This window comes from Fusarium solani (assembly GCF_023522795.1).
Source record: "Fusarium solani strain SB1 chromosome Unknown bctg00000009, whole genome shotgun sequence".
NCBI lineage: Eukaryota > Fungi > Ascomycota > Sordariomycetes > Hypocreales > Nectriaceae > Fusarium > Fusarium solani.
In genome coordinates, this window is record NW_027072144.1 from 262356 (window position 1) to 287950 (window position 25595).

Here is a 25595-nt window from a genome sequence, read left to right on the forward strand (position 1 = left end):
CGTGACAGAATTAGATGCCAGTTGGCATTAAAAGAAGACTTCGATGATGTTCAATGAGAGGTAATTGTCAAAGTGCGAGGTCCGTATCAATGTTGAAACACCACACCGTCACTCCGGGCCGACGTTGAACCCGAAAAAGCAAAAAGCATCGTCATTCTCAGAATTGCTAAACTTCTCTTGGAAATGGTCTGAGCTCGCTGAGGTAAGTGGAGCCAATCATTGGTTCAGTGATTTGGTCTCAGGCGATGTCGAGGCGATGTCGAAGCGACTTTGTGCCTGAGGCACTCAAAGATTGAGAATGCCGTTCATTGGGCACACATCTCCCAAACGTGACGCGACATCTCAATTCGCAGCCAAACATCCACATCTACCTTTTTTTTTTCTCTTCAACATTAGAAGGGATCAAAGAGTGCCAAGTTCTGCTTTGGGGTACGATATCGCCGTGCAAAACAACCCTGCGTCCCAGGTAGCAGCATCGAGATATCGCGTCAAAGCTCAGACCCCCAGTTCGAAGCCCATCGCCACACCCGGTCTCATCTCGACATCTGTCCATCATGGCCCTCGCCTGCACTGTTTGCAAGAAAACCTCAGCGGAAACAAGCATCAAACGCTGCGGCAAATGCACCGACACGCCGTACTGCTCTCGAGAATGCCAAAAGGCTGATTGGAAAGTCCATAAAAAAATCTGCGGAAAATCCACCACTCCCCAATCTCCTCTGTCCGACTCTCCACCGGGCCCTTCACGACCGGTATTATCCCCACCCAAAGGTCTCGACAAAGGCATCCCTGACCCATTCACGCGCCTCGACAACAATACCTGGCTGCATGGCCGCTCGGAAACGGACGTGTACAGACTGCTCCTCGAAGCATATCGTCTCAGGACGGAGGATGACTACACCGTGGAAGGCGATGTGGACTTTGATAGTTTGTACGCTGGGAACCCCGATGGACTCCCTGGCTTTCGGCGGTTTTTGAGCGCTGCTGAACGTCGCTCTGGTCTACTTCCTGAATGGTGGAACGCGGAGAAGCGAAGGAACTGCGAGATGTTTGGTATGGACGAGGATGTGTGGCAGAACCTCAAGTGCGCTATTGAGAAGAGCGACATTATCGAACATTACGGTGATCCTCAATTCCCCATGCAGCTGCGCATGTTTGCCGAAGCTGCTCTTCAGCGCGGGCCGGGAGGTCAGAGCGGAACGCCCATGAGAAAGTTGATGGTTGCTAGGGAGCAGGGAAACTTGGGAGATATGAAGATGTCCACGATCGACAACACGACGGGGAACATCACTCACCACAGTTAGAGGGAGGGGTCTATGTAATTTCAGGAGGAATACCGATGTCGAACACGTGGGCGGACAGATTGTATGGTAGCAGGAGACCAAAAGCTGCCGCTGTATTGAATCGCGGTGACAAGGTCTCATCCAACGACATATCTTAGCAGTTCTGTTACAACCTGTCAAGATCGAAGTTTGAGCACTTCCGGTCGATGCTGAACTTGACCGATATCAAGAGGGAGGTAAACTTGGACGAGAAAGCAATGAGATGGGAAGATGATGATCATCTGGATGGTTGTGATACTGGTAGCTTCAAGCAGCGTTGATCACTCAACGCTTAGTTACTTTTAGCTGTACAGTATAACTGTTGCACTCACTTGTCTGATTCACTCGCTTATCACATACGTTAGTAAATCTGCTGTCTGAGAATTTTGTGACCAACTGAGGGGTGCGAAGCCTGCCCCGAAAGTTGGCTGTTGTCAAGCTCTGGAGACCTTCGCTTACTGTTGGAGGTATCAAGGGCAAGGATCACAACCATCGTGAATAGCTTCACGGTCAGCGTGAACGCTACACCATAACTAGCATCAGGCAACAGCCTGCTGCCTATGAGATCGGCAGACTGAACACAGGTATAAGAGACCGACTCTCGTCACTCCTTTAGATAGAAAATCAAGCGCTCATTTGATCCTCATGGCCCATCAGTACCTGCGACAGTTATTAATCTTTCAGCTAACTTATTGCTACTTGTTCTTTACGCCTTACCCTTCTAAATGGTTGCTTAATTCGTCACAATAGGCGGGATATTGTGTTGTAATACCTAAGTTAGGTCGGTATTCTCCTTTTAAGTTGGGAAAAAAAAAAAAAAGTTTAACAACTTCTATGGACCCGTTGGTGCAGGTAATGCCAAGAGCCGACCTTCCCAGGCTGCTAGTCTCATTCACGTTTTGTTCAGTGATCAGGGAAATTGCCGCGTCCGTCAAGTGCAGTTTTATTGCGTAGTACAGAGGGCCATGTGGGATGGTCTCAGTGATCGGAATGGTCTGGTATGAGTTGGTATTGGTGTGGCATATTTGGTACGCGCTGGGACGTGGTCGTTGCGCGTCGTCACCATGCAGAGACGGGACAGCAGGGTCAGCGAAGCGGCTATCAGTCAGGTCAAGTAATCTGGATGGACAAAATATGGTATGATGAAGTCGGGGCTTCGTTCGATTTAACCCCGACGTCTGTTGATATATGCAGAGCTGATGTCGTACAAGAGACCTCTCCCCGCATGCCAGGGTTACGTGGTGTTTCAGTTTGAGTGCCGAGCTGTAAGCACGGCTCTCCCGACCTCAGCGGTTAACAAAGGGCATGGTTCTAGGACAATCAATCCCAACGCAAATAACGTTTGATGTTTGCAGGAGTTAGTTGGCGACGGCGTCATCAACCTCACGCCTCACCCGATTGTGCGACACTCAGTTTCTGCGTGAGCAAGTATGAGCCAGTTAAGCCACCTGGTTGATCTCATAACCCCGCCTAGGCCGAGCAGGATACCTACCTAGGTATTCCGATTCGCATTCCAGACTGCGCGTATATGCTGTTTCCCGAGTAATTTGCAGAGACGTGTTTTGTCAATTAAAAGGCTACCGACCTCACCGAGTTTGCTAGCCCTTCTCCTCGCTCTGTAGCGTTTGACCCTTACCCCAGCCCACAACTGAATCCTTCCGCCATGCCCTTCTTTTCCAAGAATCTGCTTCGAACAGAATCTCTCCGCTCTGGAAATAGACCCTGTGTTGCCAAAAGACTGCATTCGTTGGATGGTCCTTCGACATGCAATCGTCTTCCGCCGTGGCCTCGAAATCCTTGTCCGTCACCTTACGAAGTCCTTGGCATTGAAGCTGGCAAAGCCTACAACAAAGCAAACTTTCGAAGCCTTGTCAAGCTCTATCACCCTGACGTGCATGGCCAAAACTCTGCCATCAACTCTCTCCCGCGTACAACTCGCTTGGAGCGATACCATCTCATTGTCGCCGCCCACGAGCTTCTCAGCGATCAAAGCAAACGGAAGATGTATGATTATTACAATGTTGGCTAGGCTTTCAAGCGTCCCTCTGTCGAGCCAGGTATGACGAATTCCCGATCGGGATGGCCGACCTCCAACTCATACCCATCGGCCGCCCAGGACCTCACGCCAGCTGGTATGACCGGGCACTACAAGACCATGCGTCAGGAGCCTATATACGCTTCCAATGGGGTTTTTTCAGTCATACTCCTCATCATCGCCATGGGAGGTGCCATCACGCAAAATGAGCGAGCCAGGACCTCGAGGCGGCAACACCAGCAGGTACAACTGGTGCTTCATGATTCCATCCTCAGTGAGCTTCAAGATGTCATTTTTCTGTCAGAGGACAAGGACAAGGATGAGAGAGTATTGGAATTTCTGGCTCGCAGATATATTGGGTTGACAAAGTACGATGGACACTATCACCAGTTGGGGAGTGGACTGGAGGAAAATATTTGTCGGCACTAAGATCCAGATATTCGAATGCCGATGATAACAAGATATGAAGTGCTGTTAGCCAAGATGCCTTAGTCTTAGCTATGACTTGAGCGAGTTTCAAGTAGCCTCTTAGCTAAAAATAAGGAGAGAAACCAAACTTCATACCATTTCGATGGCAACTCATTGTCCGAGCATGTTTTGTTTACATCTGATGGGATAGGAAATTGCATTAAATTCACAAGGTTTTTCTTAGTTTCTATCTTATACAATTTTCAAATTCATGATTGCGTGTCACTCTTTGGTAGATTCCGACGATTTTCTCCATAACTTGCCGTTCTTCTAGGATCAGGTGAACATAGCTATCGATAGTACATTGCTAATCCATACGTGACACACTACAATGGATATTGCTTTACAAAGACTTGAGTAACCAAATCTCTGACATAATATCCAATACCTCGACGGTCCCAAGGTATCACATGGGCTTATGGGAGACCGGACGGAGTCTGTTGTCCGCGCCGGTTGGCCTCCGGTTCTTCGAGCAAAATCATCCCGGGAACAGTTTACAGCGAGAGGAGATTGGCCTCACCAAGTTCTCCCTGCGGAAACCTAGAGTTGAATCCTATCACAGACCGAACCTGAGTGAACGTCGATGTCTGGATGGAGAGCTTCTGATCCGATACCAGCCATCTGACACCTTCACTGCAGGGAGGAGTAGTCAAAGACCCTTCGTATCTGGTTTTAAAATCAGCATTTCCGTTCTGTTAAAATAGATATTACGACTTGGAGGGTGAACTCACGTTTGGAACGACCCTGCAGCCAAGATGTTGACCAACTCGGACATGACGAGAGGCTTTGTCTTGGTTACCGTTCCAGGCTGCGAAATCTCCCCAACTGAGCCCAGAACAGTTTCAAGGAGGGCAGAAGACGACACGGCAGCTGTTGACGGAGCGTTGATGTGGAAAAAGCTGCCTTCAATGCCGGGGAGTTGCCGCTTGTCCTGCTTCTCGACTGCCCTCTTCCGAAGCTTCTTCACAAAACCGTCCTTGGCCTTTACTTGGCGAGCCTCTGGAGTAGAGGCTGGCAAGGGCTCTAGCGTGGTAGCGTTTCCTCCGCCTGGCGCCGCAGGAGCAGCCTCTCCGCCTGCACCTCCAGCCCCGTCCTCAAGGTCAACAAAGACACCAACAACAGCAACCTCTGCATTAGGGCCCTCCCAGACCATGTGCATCTCCATTGCCATGCTTGTTCCATTGTCCAAGTGCTCACTCGGCAGATGGAAATGGAACTGTTGAAGGGTATAGCTGACGCCGTCGAAAGTCATATTGCCCTGTCTGGCAACTACCTCGACTGTGGTACCCAGATTTTCGAATTCGGTGCCTTCGGTAACGTCGGGGATGGAGAGCGCAAGTTCAGCAGCAGGGATGGTAGTGAAAGATCCAGAGACCATGTCGATGGGAGATTGGTTCTTGCCGGTCGAGCAGAGCGCGTTGGCTTCGGGGTCGAGGGCCACCCAGTTCGTCGGACCCTGTAAGGATGATCATGGTTACCATTTATTCGTGTAGATTGTCGTACATACATCACGTTTGACCATTTTATAGTCCAGATAGGGGAGAGGACTGGTAGGAACCTACAGTTTTGCCGGTGTATCCAAAGTCATTGACTTCAACGGTGCCCCCCTCTGCTCTTGGGTGTAGCAGAGTTCCATACGCGCAAGACGCCCAAGCATTGGGAGCAAAGGCAATCAGAAGCCATGCCGTCAGGGACACGAAGCCAGCCATTGGTGCGTTGATTAGATGCAAGATAAAAACCCAATGGGAGAAAACGAAGGGTAATGCGCCGGCGCAAATGGGGAACTGGAACGAAGGAATCAAGTATAGAGTAAAAGGAAGCAAGGAACAGGCCTCGAAGCGAAGAAGAATGAAGAGGTCAAGAAAGACAAAACAGCGTTGATGGGCAGCGTGGGCGATTCTTATGATGTTCCAGCGTCGCATTGCGGATATCGACTACGTGGTAGTAGACGCAAACCACCAAACAATCGAGCCCCTTGATTCCAGGAATAGCATTATTCGTCTACGTTGCCTCTTGGGTTTAAGGTTGGAGCTCATCGATTCGTGCGTCACTGGATCTCAGGTTAAAACGACATTGCGACGTGTCAAGACGCGCCTAAACACGATAAACTCAGTATCCGGGGAAGCTAAACGGGCAGAATCTCGGACACGGAGACGCTGAAAATTGCACGCGCGGCACATGGTTTGGTCGATTGTGCAGGGGTTCGGTGGTGTCCCACCAGGGGAGTCCAAAACAGTTCTCTGACACTTGGCACCGGGTTAGATGTGAAACAGCTAGCCACGACAGCGATAACCGCTTTTGCGCGCGAAAACATTGTCTTCATAAGCCCCCTTAAGGAGCTCCAAGAAACCGCTCCGGTTGCAGGTTGTCTCGACGTCCATTCTCTGACGCCTAGTGGCGGCCACGCGCCTAGTTTGAACACAAAGGAGACGCAGATGCTACCCAGCCATACCGGGTACAGTTTGGTAGACGAGGATTCTAGTTTGTTAAATCAAAGTATGCTTAATTTTAGTATATCGGTAACTTATTCTTATTACAAATGTTGATAAGCCACCGTCTCTTCCCCTGTCCTTTCGCAGTTGCGGGCGTTTATTGAAATTGAATACTACCTTAGAGTGCTCTGCATTGATTCGCAAATTAGATCATTTGGGTTTTAGGTTTTCCTAATAATTATTAAGCTTATTCCTTGCGGTTTCTCTGCTCATATCCCAAGATCAGACATCCCAATAATGAATAAATACATAATATTGCCTTATTCTTATGTATTCATAGTCGTACCTTTATATTCTTATCTATTCTTAAGCTTATGAAGTATTCGTAATATAAGCTTGAGGGCCCACTTTTATCGTCGTCGTCACTGGCGACTTCCATGACCTCGTCATCTACTGCCACATAGACTTTGCGGATCAAGTCGTTCTTCACCCAATTGCTCAGGCATTGAAGTTTCTCGACAGTATCAGCCGAGAGCCGTGCCCTGTCCCATGAAATTGTCCGTCGTGCGCAAGAGAATACCGGTTCCAGGTCGTCTGACGTCGCTGGTGCGCTGAGTGGGTCGATGGCCAAGCACGAAACATTGGAGGAGCTCGTCCAAATCCTTCTAGAGGCTTCGTCGGCAGCAATGCGCGTCACGGCTGCAATCAACATGAAACACGCTCGTGTAAGCAAGGGTGGTTGGGGCATCCCTGTGGGGGGGTGGTGGATCCATATTCTTAAGAATATAAGAATTATGTATTCATTGGCAGCCTCTATATTCTTATCCTTATGCATAAGCTTAAGAATGAATATGCTCTTAAGAATGGATATATATTCATTACTGGGATATCTGGTCTTTGTATGCCGGTTGAAGTGCTTGATCCACTCAAGGCCCGTCTCATTATCGGTCCAGCCATTTTGAGTCGTGGCGATAGCCCAATCGCCCGGAAGGTTGCTTTCTTGGTACCAGCTAGAGAGGTGATATTGGCCCGCAACCACGATAAATGGCTGGATCGCCCAGCCTTCGGCATTGATAGCCTGAATGACTGTAACCCATTCCCGGTTCCCAGGCTGGACTGATTTCGGTTTTCCACGCCTTTCTGCGCCTGTGACGACCATTCCGCTTGCAATCATGCCCATCATAAAGCCGGTCTCATCAAAGTTATAGATATCAGCAAGGGTGATACCATATTTCGCGATTGTGTTCGCCACGAGCGTAAACCAATCGCGAATAATAGTCGGATCTTCGCATTTGGCCCTCTGATAGTCATATTTACGATTAAAACGCGTCTTAAGTTCTGAGTGTCGCTTGACGAAGTTGGAAGCCCAGCGCTTGCCAACAGGTGACGCGTCGCGGTCGGCAAGCAGTCGGTTAGCCATTTCTTCCACATCACGAAGTCGCGGAGGAAACCCTCGTGAGTCTAGGTCGAGAATATAGTCAAGAATAATCTGTTCCTCTAGATCAGATAGTTTGCGTGATTTAGGGATAGTATCGCTTCGAGAAGGTTTGCCGTGATATCGGTCATTGACCAGGCTTGTCAACAAATAAATGAGTTCAAATAAATTCAAATAAATCCAAATCCAAATCAAATCAAATCGAGTCGGAACGAATTCAACTCAAATCAAATCGCAGGGTCAATTTATTTGGATATCTGGATTCATTTGGATAAAAGTACTGGCCAATCACAGCTGGTAACCCATGACAGGTTGACCCACCCGTCCGTCGCGTTTCGTGTTGCCTGACGTACACGCGTTGCTACCTGCAACATTCAGAATTGTGTCCATTCTCGCTTACAATGGCGCCGTCTACGAATACCAACATCTCAGCAGCGCTGCTTTCAACAACTCCTTCTACAGCCAACAGCGATCTCGACACCACGGCCGGAGTATCGAAAATTGCCCGTCGAGCAGGATACGATACCGGAACAACCGGCTGCTGAGAGAAAACCAACAGACCTGGATGATTTTATGGCGCCAGTCAGGAAGCTCAGTACTCAGCGTGCGCCCTCGCCTACACGAGATGAGTACACCGAATGGTTGTCCACTTCCGACCCTAGCGATTGCTTGGTGGATAGTCCGATTCAATACTGGCTTCTCCGACGACGGCAGTATCCGCGCTTGCCACGAATGGCAATTGACCTGTTTTCAGTTCCCGCGATGTCTTCTGAGCCAGAACGGATATTTAGTCTTGCAGGGCAGATGGTCACGCCTCCGAGAAGACGGCTGCAAGCAGATATTGTCGAAGCAGCGCGGTGCATCTCATCGTGGGAGAAAAGTGGGGCCATTATATCCAAATAAATCCAAATAAATCCAAATGTGCCCAAATCAATTCAAATCAAATTCAAATCGAGTCGTCTGTATCCAAATCAAATCCAACTAGGGTCAATTTGATTTGAATTTATTTATTGACAAGCCTGATATCGGTCATAGAGGGTAGTAAAAGGTACTTTATACATCCTTGCAGCGGGTCGGATCCGTAATTTGGGTCATTTTTTGAAGAGCCTGAATGGCAAGAATAATATTTGCCTCTTTGCTTAATTGTGACATGTTGGGTGGTTGAGAAATAATTAATCAAATGGAAAGAGAGGGGGTTGAGGGATTTTTGATCGACTCACTTGTCTGATCGACTCGCTTATCATGTACGTTATTTGTTTTATGCAACCATAACGGCGGTCGAATAATCTTTAGCCAGAACACTACATGCTAGTATAAAACCGTTCAAGATAGGCACGAGATTCCTCGTTCTCGAGCTCCAATCGCCCCTCAGCTACTTTGATAACGCGTTGTAACGCAGCTACCTCGTTCGTCGCCGTCTTCATCTCTTTCGATAGCTCGGACTCCCTCTGCTCCTCTATTTTGACCCTCTGGCGACCAGCAGCAATCTTCTTTTCTATGACGCGGTTGAACCTTTCCCTTTGCATCTCCTGGGCTACGCGTTCGCAGTCTGTGACCGCCTTCGAGATGATGACGGACATGTCCCTAACCGGAGTGTCGGAAGATCTCATCGGATCTGCGGGATGAGAATCCTCAAGAGTGACGGTCAAATCCTTCTCTGGTGCCCGGGAGGGGACACCACCGGTGCTGCAGCTTTCCCCTATTTTAGCGAGGGAATGAAAGACATCATCGAACGCCTCTTGCGTCCACGCTGCTTTCTCGGCTGCGTTTAGATGGGCTCGTCGTGCAGCCTGGAGGTTGGACTGGGCAGTCTCAAGAGCTTGCATCTTCTTTTGACATTCCTCCCGAAAAACGTCAAGGTTACCCGGCCTGGTGAGTTTCTCAAAAAGAGGGTAGCTGTTTAGTGGTTCACCCGTGATGTCTCCGGGTGCAGAAACCTGGGCAACAGCATCGCTATCGTTTTTCTCCTTCTCGAGTGCTTGTATTTCTCGCAGGAGTGAACGAGTCCCTTCTTTCAGCAGCAAGGACGACGCATCCGCCCGAAGCACGTCATCCCACAGCTCCGCCCGAGCCTTGATTGGATCCAGCGTCTTGTTGACAGATTCCGACATCAACAGACGTCGAAGGTAAACCAACACAAAGACTCCGCAGCTCACACCATCATCTTGTTCAACGCATGTCTGTTCCGGTTAGCAGGGCTCCCAGAATTTGGTATAGCACACAGACCTTTTTCTCGAATGCAAATGTGAGGCTGGGGTAATGCTCGTCTATCCACTCTTTCAATCGGCTTTCGGTTACTTTAGCACGCCAGGTACTTCCCCCTTCTAAGGGGTCGTAGAAGGCGCAGTGCACGCGGCCCTCCGTGACCACCAAGACACAGAGCGTCCAATGCTCGGGGTCCCGGTGATGCAACGGAAGATAATGCTCTCCTTCCAGTTGGGGGAAATCCTGCAGCTTCGCAGGCAGCGAGCCAGAGTCAACTTCGAACCACAGGCAGTCCAACAGGTACTGTTTTTCTGTGTGATATAGGGCGAACGAGACTTCACACATGTGAAATATCGGTTCGTCTTCAAGCCGAGCATTGCTGTGTAACTGTGAATAAAGTTCTTCGGCCGCGAGGCGCGCATTTTGTTGCCGTTCTTTGGTCAAGCGGTCTCGCTCTGGAGGCGGCGTGCGGTTGGTAAGGTCGATGGGATCAGAAGAAGCCTTACGCTTCTTCGTCGGCGAACTGTGTTGAGTTGGCTCTGAATCTGCTAGCAAGTCCTCGTCCGCACCGCTACTATTGCTTGGTTCAACCTTGACCAGGACTTCTTGCTCGATGTCCTGGCGATGATGCAGTGCTGTTGGGCTCTTGGCTTGGTTGCCGGCTTCATCGGCCTCACGATGGTTCTTCAGGTATTCCATAGCTTTATTACAGACATCGACAGTCAGTAACCGGCTATCCTGCTGGGCCATAGCCCAGGATAAAGCGCCATCCTCATCCCATAGGGTTGGCAGATCTTCCTTCTCGATGCCCTTCCGCAATGCCAAGTTCGTGACAGCTATTAGCTTTTCCAGGACGACAGGCTGAATTTCTCTGTGCTTGTGTTGCGACCGCACTCTTTCCGGGTACCACTCCTGATCGCCCCAAAGTTGAGTCAATGTCGTCTTGCATTTTTCCTGTTTGCGTTTATAAGGCGAGAGCTGGCCTCGAGGGCTCGGCGAAATGACTAGCGTCTCATTGGAACTCATATTCGAAGGAGGCATGATTTGCGTCAAAGATCAATAGGCGAATGAAAACAAGAAATCAATGACAAGCGGGGTCTAGTAAGGCCGCAGGATGAGTGAAGGTCAAGGTCGCCAACGCAAGAGCCATGCGCTGCATGCCCTTAAATGAAAATAAATGAAAATAAAAAAACGAAAAACGGAGGCGGGCAAAGAAAAACAAGGGTTTGGCCAAGACACGTCTCCCTGCGCCACTAATTTCCCCGCTTGAAAAACATCGACCGATTGGTTCGTTGTGTCAAAAGGATCCGCTCTCCCAGTGGCCAATCCTGGTAACCACTGGGCGATGTTTTGTTTTCATTCCCAAATGATGGCATTCATGCCTTGAGGAACGTGCCTTGAGGAACGAGGAACGAGGTGACGAAAGGCTCTTAGGGCCTCCTTCCGTTTCCCCCTTCTCCTGGTTCCCTGGGCCAATCATTCCGCCGCCTAGATCCTCTTCCTGATTGGACCACTGCGCAGCTTTTTGAAGCTCCCATCACACCCTCTGATTGGTGGTATACGCATGTGTCCCCGCCACGACTTGATTAGCCGCCTGCAATTAGGCACCTGTCTAGCGTGTGCTCATGTCCGCCCTGCTCGTAAGATTCGACCCCTGCGACGGGGCTGTTGTGGCCAAACAAGCCGTCAATGGGGTCTTCGACAAGGGTTTCCATCAAAACCAAAGACGGCAATGGATCGACGCAGTTTTCTCTTTCCCCAGAGAGGGGCTAGATCCCGCTGAGCCGTTTCACACCCCCGCAGCCAACAACGTTCTTTGAATGTTGGAAATCCAGCCAATCGACGGGCGAGCCTTCATGCTACGATCGGCAGCATCCCTGGAGTGCGACAGTGTGAATGTGGCCAATCCGGAGCAGAAATCGATGGATGGCCCACAAAGACCCAAAAGTAGCAAAAATGTAGCATGTCTCATTGTGAGCGATCATGGTCAATTGAAGGTCCACTAGATACAAGACGTAGCGCGAAGAGATCAAAATCAGTCTGCCCCAATTTCAGGGGTAAATATACAGTGTCACGTGCGCCAGGCGCACGTGATACCCTTTACACGTGTCAAAGTCATGGTCACGAACGGCCAAAATAGACTGTTTTTCCAGCGAACGGAGAGAGAGAAAAGTGGAAGCTTATTGGGGCGAACGGATTGAGTGGTCTCGAATCGCAGTCTCAGCACGGCGGCTGCTTTAGACAAGTAGGCCGAAGGTCATTTTTAGGCCGTCGTCTGAAATGAGGATACTGTCAACGATATTCCGCCCCAGCCGAGGAGGCGTCCCGATCCACTTGGGCACCATTGTTGTGTATATAACTGGGACCTTCGTCCTCTTGACTTAAGCAGTGATTAATGCCAATAAGACTCCGTTTCGTGTGTTTACATTTGACAGATACACCGCCGCCGAAGTCCAATTTACACCGCCCTACAAGATACCTAGTCAAGCACCACTGTCCTTTCCGCCTCATTGTCAAGTGTCCTAAAATGGCTCGCGATCTCACTATATATACCTCCTCGGGCTTGGTCCCTAACATTCGCTGCCTCTCCTTAGAGTGTATCCGAGGATGAATGCGAATTCGTCGTGATTTCGAATTCAAGGCATGTCGAATGACTCTTCACGAGTTTGACTAGCTGAATGATGGAAGCAATGAAAATCAACAATACGCGAAATCTACCTTGATTCCCTTGTCAGGAGTACACACTCCTCGCTTAGTTCCTCCTGTTGATTGAGGTTAGACAACGAGCCATCCAGCTCACTCACTACACAGGTAAGGTCTTGTGCTTACCCCTTGGCGCGGTTGGGGAGGGGAGTGAGGGAATCACTTGCTTTATCTTCAAGAAGCATACGCCTTGTATTCTCTCACTCTCACCAGTCAAGGCTTCGGATCAAGCGATACGAGGTTTGGAATATGTTTACTTCTGCTTGGGAGGGATCTAATTAGGTTGATCTTTTGACTTCCTAGACGCCTTTGTATATGCCGTATTTTTTTTTTGTCTTTCCCCTTTACTCTAGTAGGCAATTGCGACTTAGGTCTTCAAGGCCACAACCAGAATTCCCCGTCTTGTATAGCTTAAGTGGGTAGTTAAATGCCTCAATAACATGGAAATGCATTCTTTTCTGTTTCAGATCTATGTTGCTGTTGTATTACACGGTTAAACTTGATGACCTCGAAGGCCATCGGGAACAAAGTGCGGTTGAGCGTTACATTTTCCTATTCTGGGTTAGTATACTATTGGTGCGAGTGTTACAATTTCCTAATCAGGTTAGCACGCTTTCACACTCCTAAGATGGGTGTATTGGGCATGTTTGGTGAAGCCTTGCTACCAGATGTAATGGAAGTTTCGGGTGTCGGCGGATTGAGGCGTCGTCGCTTGATGGTCCGAGAACCTGCAACTGCGCAATGGCGACTGACTCCGACATTCTCTAGCCAGGCATGAATGTCCATGTCCAAACGCGCGATGGGCAGTCTGCGATGGATGAGAATGTTTGTTTCCGCAGTTTCGTTATCTTACCCTGCAGTTGGCGGGGTAATTCTGAGTTGCACGTGATGTATCTTACGTGCTCTACGGCAGAGCGTGGCGGCTGGCCCGAGCGCCACTGTCGCCAAACTCGCCAGTGTTGTAATTAAATGAAATACAGGAAGACGCGACGCGTGCATGGTCGACCCGGTAACGTGCACGGACTGGTTTCTGTGTAATTGAGCGAATTACTAGCACGACTGCGTACAGTAGGGTCAACTAGCTATAGAAAAAGAAACTCAGCAATGGCTGGACGAAGACCAACCAAGACGAACTCTAACACAAATACCTAGATTGGTTGCCACATCATGAGCTTCTCGGCGATACGGGGATAACCTGTAATTAGTTTGTTGGCTCAGTGACTCATTCACCCCGCACAGGTCAGATTATGCCAGCCCAGTGTTGCTGCCTTGAAAGTCAGCCCGAGGGGTTGCGATAGTGCGGGGTCAATAATCCAGTTCGCGCTTTCACCCCTGTTGGTCCTCTGTGATGTAACCAGTGCTAACGACAGAAGGTGAGGGGTTCGGCTGACCCCCTCCCTTCCTCTCCCTCCCTCCCTCCCTCCCTCCCTCTGCCCTTTTACTTCTGTTCTCCCTCTTCCGCACTACTTTTCCTGGTGCTATAAATGGAGCCCAGTTACGAAGGTGAACAGGCACGCCCCAAGGATCGTCGCCGCGAGAAACTGGAATCGTTACGACGTCACTTCGAGCAGACGACGCGTCCGACACCCTCTCAGTCCGGTTTACTCAACAAGAATGTTGAGATCGTCAAGAGGAGACCCAGCGGCCACGAAGCCGGCCTGTCAAAATCGGCTATTTTGCTACTACAGGCGCATTTTCGGTACTGCCACTTTTACCGTTATGAGGTGATCAGCTGAGGCAGAGTGGCTGAGTACCTATAATGTGACAGGCAGGCGACGGGCTGCATTCAACGTGCAGGTGGTCGTTGGGCAATGCATCAATCAGCTCCAATGGTTTTTCAAGGCGGGATATCGGACACATGGGCACTCGCAAGGCAGACTACCGGCTTGAAAATGCGTCTTCCCCGATCTTTACCGTGGCTCATAATACCCATCCAGGAGCCCAGTCTTGTCCGCCTTTGTTGAATATTTCGTCCCATACCAAGCTTTAACTCACCATGGACCCCGTTTCGGCTCTTGGCATCGCGAGTGCCAGTGCCCAGTTTGTTACCTTTGCCTCACAATTGATATCCGCCACCGCAGACATCTACGACTCAGCAAGCGACGCCTCCGCATACATCTCCAACTTGGGCACTGTTTATTCCCAGCTACAAAGACTTTGCCAGAATCTGAACCAAGCATCCCAGAAAGTGTCCAGAGATCAAGCCGCAACAAGTTCTCAAACAACCACCACCGACACATATCACGCTGCACCCACCTTCAATCCACTTGCGCAAGGAGGTCATACAGGCGTTCTTGATGGTACAAGTGAAGTCGAATTACGCATGGGCAATACCTTGCCGGAATTGCAAAACGTGTACTCTACTCTTCAGGATGTCGTCAAGAGTTGCGAACAGGACTCCGCCCTCATTCTCTCCCTCCTCTCAAAGCTAAAGCCAGAGAGTGGTGTCGGATCTTTAACCAAAAGCTTCAAAGTGGCAATCAAAATGATCTGGAAGAAGGATGAAATCCAGAGAGTAGACGAGAGGCTCAAGCGGTCTCAGGCTATTTTGATTGCCACCATGGCTCGCATATCCAAGTATGTAACGACCACGTTGCCCACATACATGCAAAATTCTAACGTGTCGTAGTATCTACCACACTCAGCATCTCGAGAGTTGGCTGCGCTGCGGAGAGAGAGTCAACTTTTGGGCGCGAGATACTCGGAGCAGCTCTCGGACATGCAAAACACACTGAGAAATATCGAAAAGGGGAGAAAATTCTCTCCGAGTGCCGAAGCGTTCAAAGATGAGATCGACACTCTGGAGAAAATGATGCGCCAGTCTTCACTGTCTGAGGCTAGGGTGCGTAAGGAGCTTGATATCATACGATCACTGAGCTTCAAGACGAGACAATTCCGCCACAACGCCATCTGTGACGCGCACCATGAAACCTTCCAATGGGTCTTTACACCCCCAAGCGATCAGGAAACGCACCTAAGTACAAAGCAGCGAGAGTCTCAGACGAAGCTTCTAAAGTGGCTTGAGCACGGCAGCGGAGTATTCTGGGTTTCCGGGAAGCCTGGGTCGGGCAAGTCGACCTTTATGAAATTTGTTGCAGATCACCAGAGGACAGTAGAAGCACTTTCACGATGGGCTCATCCACGTCGAGTCATTATTTCCAGTTGCTACTTCTGGAGCTCAGGGTCCGAGATGCAGAAGTCACTGGTCGGGCTTCTACAGACGCTCCTGTACGATGTGTTCAGATGTTGTCCACAGTTAATTCAGAGTGTTTGTCCTTCTCGATGGTCAGGAGAGGTACCACATGGAGAGAAATGGACAAAGAGTGAGCTACGAGCTACTCTATCACGAATCTCGGAGCAGCCCGACACACCTTTCAGGTTCTGCTTCTTCATCGACGGACTGGACGAATACGACAGCGCCAACGGCGACCACAGCGATTTCTGCGAATATCTCACGACAATCTCGAGTCGAGACATCAAGCTCTGCTTGTCGAGCAGGCCATGGAATGAGTTCAACGACGCATTTGGCCAAGATCCAGCGTCAAGAATCTTCATTCATGAGCTAACATGGGACGACATATTGCTCTACACTCAATATAGGCTTCATCGGCACCCACGCTGGAAGTCATTGGAATCACAGACAAAGAAAGCCGGCTCCCTAGCTACAACAGTTGTGACGAGAGCCCAAGGGGTCTTTCTTTGGGTTTTCCTCGTGACAAGGCTCCTCAGGGAGGGTCTGGCCAACGATGATAGCTTCACTGACCTGGAGAAGAGGCTTTTGGGCTTACCGATGGAGCTAGAAGCATTCTTCAAGCAAATTTTGGAGTCTGTTTCAAGCTTCTACCATGAGAAAATGGCGGGCGCACTCCAAGTGGCACTCTATGCAAGAGAACCGCTGGATTCCATGATATACAGCTTTATTGGTGACGAATACGAAGATCCAGACTACTTCCGACATCCCTTGGACCAAGAAAACAACACGAATCCAGATGACCACCAGGATCAGTTGAAAGCGCGACACAAACAAATTGTCCGTCGACTCAGGGGGTGGTGTCGTGGACTTCTGGAGGAGCAACTGGGAAAGATTCAGTTCCTCCACCGAACAGTAGGGGAGTTTCTCAGAACTCGAGAAATGTCAGATTTTCTCGAATCAAAACGTCCAAGATATTTCAATACTGGATTGTCGATACTAAAAGCCTATGTAGCGTGGCTCAAGCTATCCAATCTTGAAGGCGGAAACTTTATGCTGTTTGAAGAGAGCGGGCTACAAGATCTCGCTTTCTGCGAAAGCCCGCTCTACCTGGGAGTTCGCACAGCCCTCAGATATGCTTCATACCTTGAACTGGACGCTGAAGTTCCCAAAACGACCTTGGACTCGCTTGTCAATGAGATGGACCTTAGACTGGCCGACATGGCCAGGGATATTAAACCAACACTTGTTGGGCATCTTCTGGAGACATCTGAAAACGTTTCTGGACTGATTCGGATAATTGCCCTTGACCTGCCTTTGATGGGTTATCTTTCCAGGAAGCTTATGGCAGAACCAAGCTTTCTCTCTATCTTCAGCCAGTCACCGATATCCATGGTGCTATGGACTCCAACCCTGTCACACACAACATGGCCGATTGCAAGTCGTCAAAAGCTCGAGTACGTGCTCAAAGCTGGGTCGAGCCCAAACGAACTGACCGCGGGCTCGATGCACATGATCACGATATGGGAGAAGTTCCTGTCGGAGATTCTCCCAAAAGGATCTTCAACGCGATGGACAAGAGCCGGCCCCAAGTTCCAAGACGCGATCGAACACGGGTTGGTGCAGGTATTCCTGGATTTTGGTGCCAATCCCCAGGCTAGGATCTGGTTGGACTCTGTTAACGTTGCCCCTGCCTTCACTTTGTTCGTGGCCGCTGCTTTCGACATGGAATGGCACGACCGAGCTGAAGAAATGTACTTCAAAGCACTGGACTCGTTCATCCAAGGAGGGGCTAGTTTTGATAGCAGTGAGAATTCTCGTAATGAGTCTCGACCCTCTGGCTTGGACCAGACTCTCGTTGAATTCTCCACGATCGACTTTGCTGGGTTTGATTCCTTCACGCGTACAACTGCCGCGGAACCTGCCCAGGGACACCACGAGGTTATCTTTGGCCGTCTCGAGGCAAAGCTGGATCTAGTTGATGCCTTTGACCAGAAGCCACAGCGTCTCTTTCTCGCCAAATTGCTCAAAAAGATCTTGGCATGCGCCCACAAGGCATCGTGGCCACTGGACAGGTATCAACATCTGATTGATCGAGCCCTACGCGACGAAGAGCCACCGCCAGGTGACAGTGTCCCTGCACTTTGTCTGAAGCGAAGCGGAACACTTGATTTCGATGAAGATGGAAGGGAGGCCAAGCGAAGATTATGTTGGGACTGGTGAGAGGCTGAGGTTGGGTTCTCACAAGAATGCTTGGGAGGACACCCAGTACCATGCACAACCACCCTTTCGACACCCCCACTCTTTCGCCACGCAAAACAAAAAAAGCACCACCAAAACTCGTCAATTTCACTTACACGAAAGTTAGCCAAAATAAATATTTGCCTAAAAGAAGTTACCTCTATTGATTATAGAAATGATTGGAGGTAATTGTTTTGACTCTGTAAGGCTGTGCGGGGTACGCGATATAAGCAGGCCATGCTATTGAAATATTGTCAGTTTAATCACCAAGCTCCTCACCGCTCTTTCTCGTGTTTTTTGGTCTTTGTCTTTGACAGCGACAAAAAAATGCCTATCTCGCGGCCTCGATGGGAATATACAGAGGACGACATGGCTGAGGCTATATTGGATATTACTGATAATGGCTTTTCACCCTCTCAAGCCGCTCAGAGACGGGGAGTGCCCCGAGGGACTCTCATCGACAGACTTAACGGCCGGGGAGCCGTGAAAGAGCAGATTCAGCCTCGCCGGCGTTTATCCAAGAATCAAGAGGACAGACTGACTTTCTGGATACTCCGTCAGGAATCCTTAGGCTATGCTCCGTCCCACGATCAGATCCGCGCTTGCGTCATGGGCTTGTTGAGACAGCAGGGCGAACATCCCGAGTTAGGACGCAATTGGGTGGCCAGATTTATCAATCGCCGTGCAGACCTCAAGACCAAGATGGGTAGACGCCAAGAAGCTAAAAGGTTCGACTCTTTCACACCCAAGGCAGTTCACTGGTACTTTGATATCAGGGAGGGCCAGTATGGCTGGATCAAGCCTGAAAACACCGTCAACGTTGACGAAGGGGGTATTATGACTGGTTTCGGTAAGCATCTATCTGTATACCTTGTCAGTGCTTGAAATTTGACTTACTAATCCTTTTTATTTAGGCTTAGATAGCCTGGTTGTTGGAAGCGCGGACCCAAGGCGGAAGGCATTTCTCAAGGGACCACAAACTCGAAACTGGACTTCATTTATCGAAGCTGTCACTGCTGACGGCCGCGCCTTAATCCCTGGCATAATCTTCAAGGGGAAAGAACTCCAGAAACAGTGGTTTCTTGAGGAATTCAAGAAGATAGCAGACTGGTATTACATAACTTCGCCTAACGGGTGGACTGACGACCACATTGGCGTTGAATGGCTTGAAAGAGTCTATCTGCCCCAGACCAGGCCTGCCGACGACTCTGACGCGAGACTGATCATTTTAGATGGTCATGGGAGTCATGCAACGGTATGTTCTTCGTTTTCTTCAGCTCAAGATCACTACTGAGCGACGGAAGGATGAATGGATGGCCACGTGCTTTTTGAACAACGTTTATTGTTGCTATCTGCTAGCACACTGCTCTCATGGGCTCCAGCCGCTGGACAATGGAGTATTCAATGCCTCCAAAGCCGCATATCGACGAGAGTTGGAAAAGTTCGCTTCACTGACTGATTCCACTCCAATGGATAAGGTCAATTTCATCAGGGCCTACGCCAAGGCTCGTCGAGTTGGAATGACTGAGAAGAACATACTCTCCGGCTGGAGGGTTACTGGGAATTGGCCGATCTCACGTACCAAAGCGCTGCGACACCCAGAAATCCAACAAGATAGGCCAAATGGCAGCCCAAGAGCGACTCCCGAACCCAGGCCGTATTTTGACTTGGACGATACACCACAGACGAGCCGCCAAATTCGCGATCTTGGGCTGAACAAATCACCAAAGACACGAAGACGGTATAACGTAATAGCCAAGGGCTTTGAGGCTCAACAGCAGACGGTAGCGGCGCATACTGCGAGGATTGCTAGCCTAGAGGAGGAATTGGCTCGCCTGAAGAGAGGGAAGAAGAGGAAGGCGGTGCCGAATCCTAACAAACGTTTTATGACTCTTGGTGAGACTCTAGCTGGTGGAGAAGCCATAGCCGGAGAAGAGACCCAAAACATGCCTGTTGTGGTGGAATCTGTCTGTTCAGGCGAGGAGGAGTCAGAATCGGAGGCTGGCTCGGTCATCGAAGTCAGAGAAGAAACCATGTCCCATCAACCAACCACGCGATCAGGAAGGGTTATCAAAAAACTCAGGATTTGATGTAGGAATTTTATTATTATTTATGAGATTAAAGATTTTACACACATCCCTCATTTTGGTCAAGTTCTGTGTAAGTAAAGTTGATGAGTTTTGGTGGTGTTTTTTTTTTTTGCGTGGCGAAAGAGTGGGTATGGCGAAAGAGTGGTTGTGCATGGTACTAACCCACCAATCTACCAATACTAACTAAAATATGGTGACACCCTCACCGGAGGTGGGGAGGGCGTAATAAAGTCCGAAGGATGTATCTCTATGTTGTGGAGGATTGCCTAGGATGAAATTTCATGCTGTACTGCTAATGTTGCTAACTCTGGATATCGTTAAGATTTTAAGAAAAAAGAGGATGGAAAAGGGGCTGATCAAGTTGCTGTTGCCTCCGCCGGTCCTAGTCGCGGACCTTCATCAAAACACCTACTAATCGGTTAGGACTTATATAGCCTCAGGCGTGTTAGCCTCGTGGAACTATTCTTGCCATCAGGTAGCTTCTCATAGCAGAGAGATGCCCGTTCAAATGGGGCATCGATCATTAACCCCTCTAGCATCTTGACCCTCGACACCGCAACATAGCTAAGCCCTGTCTGAAAGTCCCGTTCAGACAGATCCGTCACCATCTTGTCCACCGTGATGCTCTGTGACTTGTGAACCGTAATGGCATACGATACTATAAGCGGAAACTGTTTTCGTGTGCAGGCAGATGTCCCAAGAAAGAAGTCTCGCCTCACGGGGGTTATGGGTACTACCTCACGCCCGTCACCGGTGGTTAGATAAGGCGGCCCGGTATACTTATCCATCACCATCATAATGACACACGGCGGGTCACGAAGTGTATCAGCGCCGGGGGCCCAACCGATATCATACACTGTCCCCTGTGCCCCGTTAACCAGACCGGCTGGCTGCCAGATGTTCTGGGTCAGCATGAGACGAGCACCGATACATACCGGAAACTGGCCAACCAGGTTGCCAGCCTGTTCAGATGTTGCCTTATCAGCACCATTACCGATGTTCTCGGCCATGGCCTGGATTGCTGGCTGCTTCAGATGGATGAGGTGCTCGTAGTTGTACTCATTGACACGAGCTTTCTTGCTGTAGATCCGGAGAGCAGCATCGAACTTATCTACCTCGCACTGGCTTAGCTTGACCTGCACGCGCTGGCTCAGAAGTTTCCATGATTCGACGGATAACTTCAGACCGCGCAGTTCTTCAAGCGCGAGACGAAAACCAGTCTGGTCATCGCCCTGCTGCCTCTCGATCTTCTTCAAGAAGACGGTGTGGCTGAATGCCCTATACGCTATCTGGCCAGAGATCTCATGCAGGTCCTTGAGTGGCCCATCAAAGTAGAGGGGCTTGTTCGCAACCGGCGGCAGCTGGAAGAAGTCACCAACGAGGATGATGCTCATGCCACCAAATAAGTCGGCTGCTCTGTCGGGAAAGACTTGGCGGAGGCGTTTGTCAACCCACGAAAGTTGGCGCAGACCCAGCATACTCTTTTCATCGATTACGAGATACCGAACGTCCCGCAGCTTCTTCTGGATAGCATTAGCATCTGCTGGCGATAGCTCTGCAAAAGCCCTATCAACAGGTAGCCGGAGGAGAGAGTGTAGGGTCGTCCCCATGATCTGGTTGCTTGCAACACCCGTGGGTGCAGCTCTCCAGATCGGACTGGGCCGCCCACCAGCGAGCCTCTGAAGATGCGAAGACAGAACCTTGATCATGTAGGACTTGCCTGTCCCGCCACCACCGTCAACTTGGAGCAGAATCTGCTCTTCGCTGCCGCTTTGGAAGTGTCCAATAAAGGTATCGTATACTATCCGCTGCTCTGGGTTGAGCGTATCGCGGACCTCTAAAAGCAGGTCTTCAACATCCATATCGAGACGATGTTGCTCAATCTGACGGCGCCAATAGTCGCCTTGAATGATTGCTGGGTCACCATAGCGGCCGATGTGGGGTGTCCAATCGTATTGGATGTCGATATCCCGTCTGCCAAGAAGATCTATTGCCTCCTGGCTTGGTGGGCAGTCGGGGAGCTGGCGGGCAAGCTCGAGCCAGTCCTCCTCCACAAGGTCAGGTTCGTGATATTCTTGCTCGAACTCATCCGGATCCGGCCGGCGTTCCTCCGCGTCAGGTGTGCCGTAGTAATCGTCAGGGTGTTGGTGGTTTCCGTAACAGAATTCGGCGGCAGATGCGTAAGAGGCGTACTCAACGCCGTTGATCTTGCGCAGTTGGTTGGGATCGCGATGTGGATGGGCCAGCATCAGCTTGACGCGGCAAAAATCACCGTATTGGTCATGCTGACGGCTAGAGTTATACCGCGGGAAGCAGTATAGAACACGAGGCTTGGCTTGACGACCCCAACGTGTCCACTTTGTCCCGTCCCTCTTGCTTGTATTCCAGTTGGCTAGAAAGTCAAGATAGGTGAGTTCTTCATGAAGGTTAGGGCGAGAAAGATACTTGTCATATACCCCAACGACCTCACCGTCGTCATGATCACCCTGGAGGCGGAGAGACCGTCCCTGCTGCTCGTATGGACGGCAATCAACAGCTCTGACAACACGAGTGCCCTCCTGCAACTCGCAGTTGAGCAAGATGTGACAGATCTCTTGCCCCGAGAAATCCCTCTCCGCAAGCAATTTGTTCATTAGACGCGAGGCAAAAGATAGAAGAGGGTTATGGTGCGAGACGTGGGGCAAGATTTGCCGCCCGAGGCTGGCATAGCTGTCGGTCCGCTTCTCCATCTTACTGCAATACTTGGCTGCATAATTGATCACAGCCTGAAGGCTGGTGCAGGGGGATATATCAATGTTGGCTAACCAGCCAAGACTGAGGCACCGGTTGTAGTGATTCATCAGGCTGTCGTTCCTGGCCGCCTCGAAGGAAAAGTAAGACTGTCCCTGTCGCCGAACAACGTCGGCCGTATCTCTCGTATCCCGTGGAAAGAAAAAGCGGCAAGAGATCTCCCCTGAATCCTTCTTCTTCCGTAGGCAGTATGTCTCACTGCAATGGTGGCGTTGGCAACGGTTCAAAACCTGCGAGAGCCATTGGAACGTCAGGGGATACCGCAAGGGATTTATGGCCAGGGGGTTGCCTTCTCCTTGCTGCTGCACTCGAGCTGGCTCGGGATTGAGAGCTGTCACATGGGACCCCCAGATACGGACAAACTCCTTACGTGTATGCTCGTTCCCCAGCTCAACACTGGGCGCACCGTCCATCCAGAATAGGCCATGGCAATGGCTACTTCCGCGGCCCTGCCATTCATACCTGTTCCAATAATCAGTCACGTTGAATTTCCGCTTCAGAACAATATCCCTGAATAGACCAAACCGCCTGTAGAAGTGCCAAGCTGCAATATGTGGATTGTCCCTAAGAAGCTTGCTGGACATGCCCATTCGTTGTTGCTCGGGCAACTCTTGCCAGTCTCGGAACTGGGGCAGATGCTGATAGAGGCTCCTCCAATGTAAGTCTGCCGGGGTGAAAGTAATAAAGGCTCCAGGACAGTCGAGGTTGTAGGCATAAGATTCAAGCTCTCGACGCTTTTGGTACCAATAAGGCCGTGTCCCGCGAAGCTGCGCTGTCTGGCGGTTGATCGAATTGAGCAACTGCTGCGCTTCTGCCGATTCAGCGTCCTGGAAAGCCCTCAGTAGATCATCCCGCGTTATTGGACCCTGCCTTTGCTGGTGTTGCTTGACGAAATAGCTGCTTTTGGCCCGCGCCTGTGCTCGCATCAGCGTGTTGAAAACCACAAACCGGAAAGTGGGATGGCGGGCAAATCTGCCATCATGCCATCGTAGGGCATGCTGTATGTAGTCTGCATACTTGATGGGCCGCAACCTCGGCTCGACGAAATCGGCTTGACCACGAGGGAATAGTGTGGGAAAGGCCAGGGACAGGAGCGCTTGTGATCGGTTAAACTCATTGATTGGTGTCCTCCGAATATCTGGCATTTCAAGCTGATGTTGTGTTGACGGTCGTACAGGGATCGGTTCATCGCGCTCTTCGCCGAGAATGTGCGAATGTAGTGCTTCCATCTCGGTATCCTCTGGTAGCAGATCTGGCACTGCAGACTGGTCAACCTCATCCGGCTCAACGTCGTCATTCTCCGTGACACCCAAATCAGTTGAAAGAGGATCAGTAACATCTACAGCAGCAACCTCATCAAGCACATCACCGTCTTCGGGTAGCACTAATATCCGCTTCTGGCAGACGGTAATATCTCGGTAACCCGGGTGGCTATGACGCAGGAAATCCAGCCACGCCTGTAGACAGCGACGGCGTACGCGGAACTGGCGTCTGAATTGGCGGTCAAGGTGGGCATGCTCGCTTGCATTCGGAGGGCGTAGCAGGATAACATCTAGTTCAGAGGGTAGAAGAGGAAGTTGGCGATACACCTTGCCAACATCGCGGAGAAAGTGCACGATATGGCCACGATACTTGTATTGCTGGCCCCGGACCTGCATGACGTTCACGAACACATGAACTCGAGCGATTAGCATCTCTTCTATTCTTGTCAACTGAGGGAGGAATGCGGGGATCGAGCCAAAATCCAACTGATTTTCGGCCGAAAAAAACAGAGGCTCATCCTCCTGTTTGGTCTTATCCTTGGCTATGCAACGCTTGCAAACGCCGTCTTTCAAGCCCATGTCGAACCATGTCTCCTGACAGCGGACGCAGTTTTCCATCCGGTCGTTTTCCAGCTCCGTCCAGAACTTCTCCAATAGCTCCTTATCTCTGTCAGACAACGGGCAATGCGACAGATCACGCGTCCAATTAGGATCTGCGAGCTCGAAATCTCGAGGTTCCATGCCCGGGCGTTCAATAGCCGACTGCTGCAGCTGCACAGGTGGGCGGGAGTGTCTTTCCCGGGCTGGTCTTGGCCAAATAGAAGGGCTCGACATCGGAGATTCGATCGGAGTTCCAAGTCGTACGCCTTCTTGAGAAGCAATCAAGGAACCTGGTCGGGAAGTCACCGGCGCGCCTGCTCGTGTTGACGTCGCAATTGGTGTCCCCAGCAAAATAGACCCTTGTGAGTGAATTGGTGTGCATAGTTGCAAGTCTATCAATGGCAGTCCTTCTCGACGTATTGGGGATAACTCAGCTTGTTCCGCAGTACGCTTAGAGGCGAGTGAGGCTTGCCGATTCCTGCAGTCGAGACAGTTAGCCGTAAGTCTTCCACATGTTATGGAGGACTTCGTCTTCGAAATGAATTGATCTGCCGGTTTCATCTGCTTGCAATTCCTGCAAACCTTCGGTAATGGGATAGAATCAGCCATGAGGATGTTAGATTGGAGGGACGTTTTGATGAGGAAGAATGAGAATGAGGAAGGACTGCGCGTTGGCGACACGCGTTCGTTGGCAGGCCGACAGCAAAGACCGTGCACCCGCCATGACACCAGTCCATGTTGAGTGGAGACGCATCTGACCAATCCACGTCGAGTGGAGCTTTTTCAATTCAAGTTGTCGTGGTAAGAAGTTATCGTCGTAATAGA

At 50.3% G+C, this 25595-nt stretch overlaps 6 protein-coding genes across 6 annotated transcripts; 3 read left to right on the forward strand and 3 right to left on the reverse strand.

The window, feature by feature from the left end:
• Positions 1-554: 554 nt before the first annotated feature.
• On the forward strand, positions 555-1301 carry MRS44_013148 (uncharacterized protein; the record flags this gene model as incomplete). The annotated part of the gene is made up of 1 exon (XM_065616635.1): positions 555-1301. The coding sequence occupies one exon, from the start codon at positions 555-557 to the stop codon at positions 1299-1301; it is 747 nt and encodes a 248-aa protein (XP_065472707.1).
• A 1681-nt stretch (positions 1302-2982) lies between these two features.
• Positions 2983-3348, forward strand: MRS44_013149 (uncharacterized protein; the record flags this gene model as incomplete). Its single annotated transcript, XM_065616636.1, has 1 exon — positions 2983-3348. One exon carries the CDS (start codon positions 2983-2985, stop codon positions 3346-3348), a length of 366 nt encoding a protein of 121 aa, XP_065472708.1.
• Positions 3349-4316: 968 nt separating this feature from the next.
• MRS44_013150 (uncharacterized protein) lies at positions 4317-5744 on the reverse strand (the record flags this gene model as incomplete). Its single annotated transcript, XM_065616637.1, has 3 exons — positions 4317-4488; positions 4554-5278; positions 5385-5744. The coding sequence occupies 3 exons, from the start codon at positions 5742-5744 to the stop codon at positions 4317-4319; spliced, it is 1257 nt and encodes a 418-aa protein (XP_065472709.1).
• Positions 5745-8990: 3246 nt separating this feature from the next.
• Positions 8991-10935, reverse strand: MRS44_013151 (uncharacterized protein; the record flags this gene model as incomplete). The annotated part of the gene is made up of 2 exons (XM_065616638.1): positions 8991-9869; positions 9916-10935. 2 exons carry the CDS (start codon positions 10933-10935, stop codon positions 8991-8993), a joined length of 1899 nt encoding a protein of 632 aa, XP_065472710.1.
• A 3658-nt stretch (positions 10936-14593) lies between these two features.
• On the forward strand, positions 14594-20118 carry MRS44_013152 (uncharacterized protein; the record flags this gene model as incomplete). Its single annotated transcript, XM_065616639.1, has 5 exons — positions 14594-15178; positions 15227-18006; positions 18346-18878; positions 18943-19283; positions 19411-20118. The coding sequence occupies 5 exons, from the start codon at positions 14594-14596 to the stop codon at positions 20116-20118; spliced, it is 4947 nt and encodes a 1648-aa protein (XP_065472711.1).
• Positions 20119-20537: 419 nt separating this feature from the next.
• On the reverse strand, positions 20538-25004 carry MRS44_013153 (uncharacterized protein; the record flags this gene model as incomplete). The annotated part of the gene is made up of 1 exon (XM_065616640.1): positions 20538-25004. One exon carries the CDS (start codon positions 25002-25004, stop codon positions 20538-20540), a length of 4467 nt encoding a protein of 1488 aa, XP_065472712.1.
• Between the last annotated feature and the right edge of the window lie 591 nt (positions 25005-25595).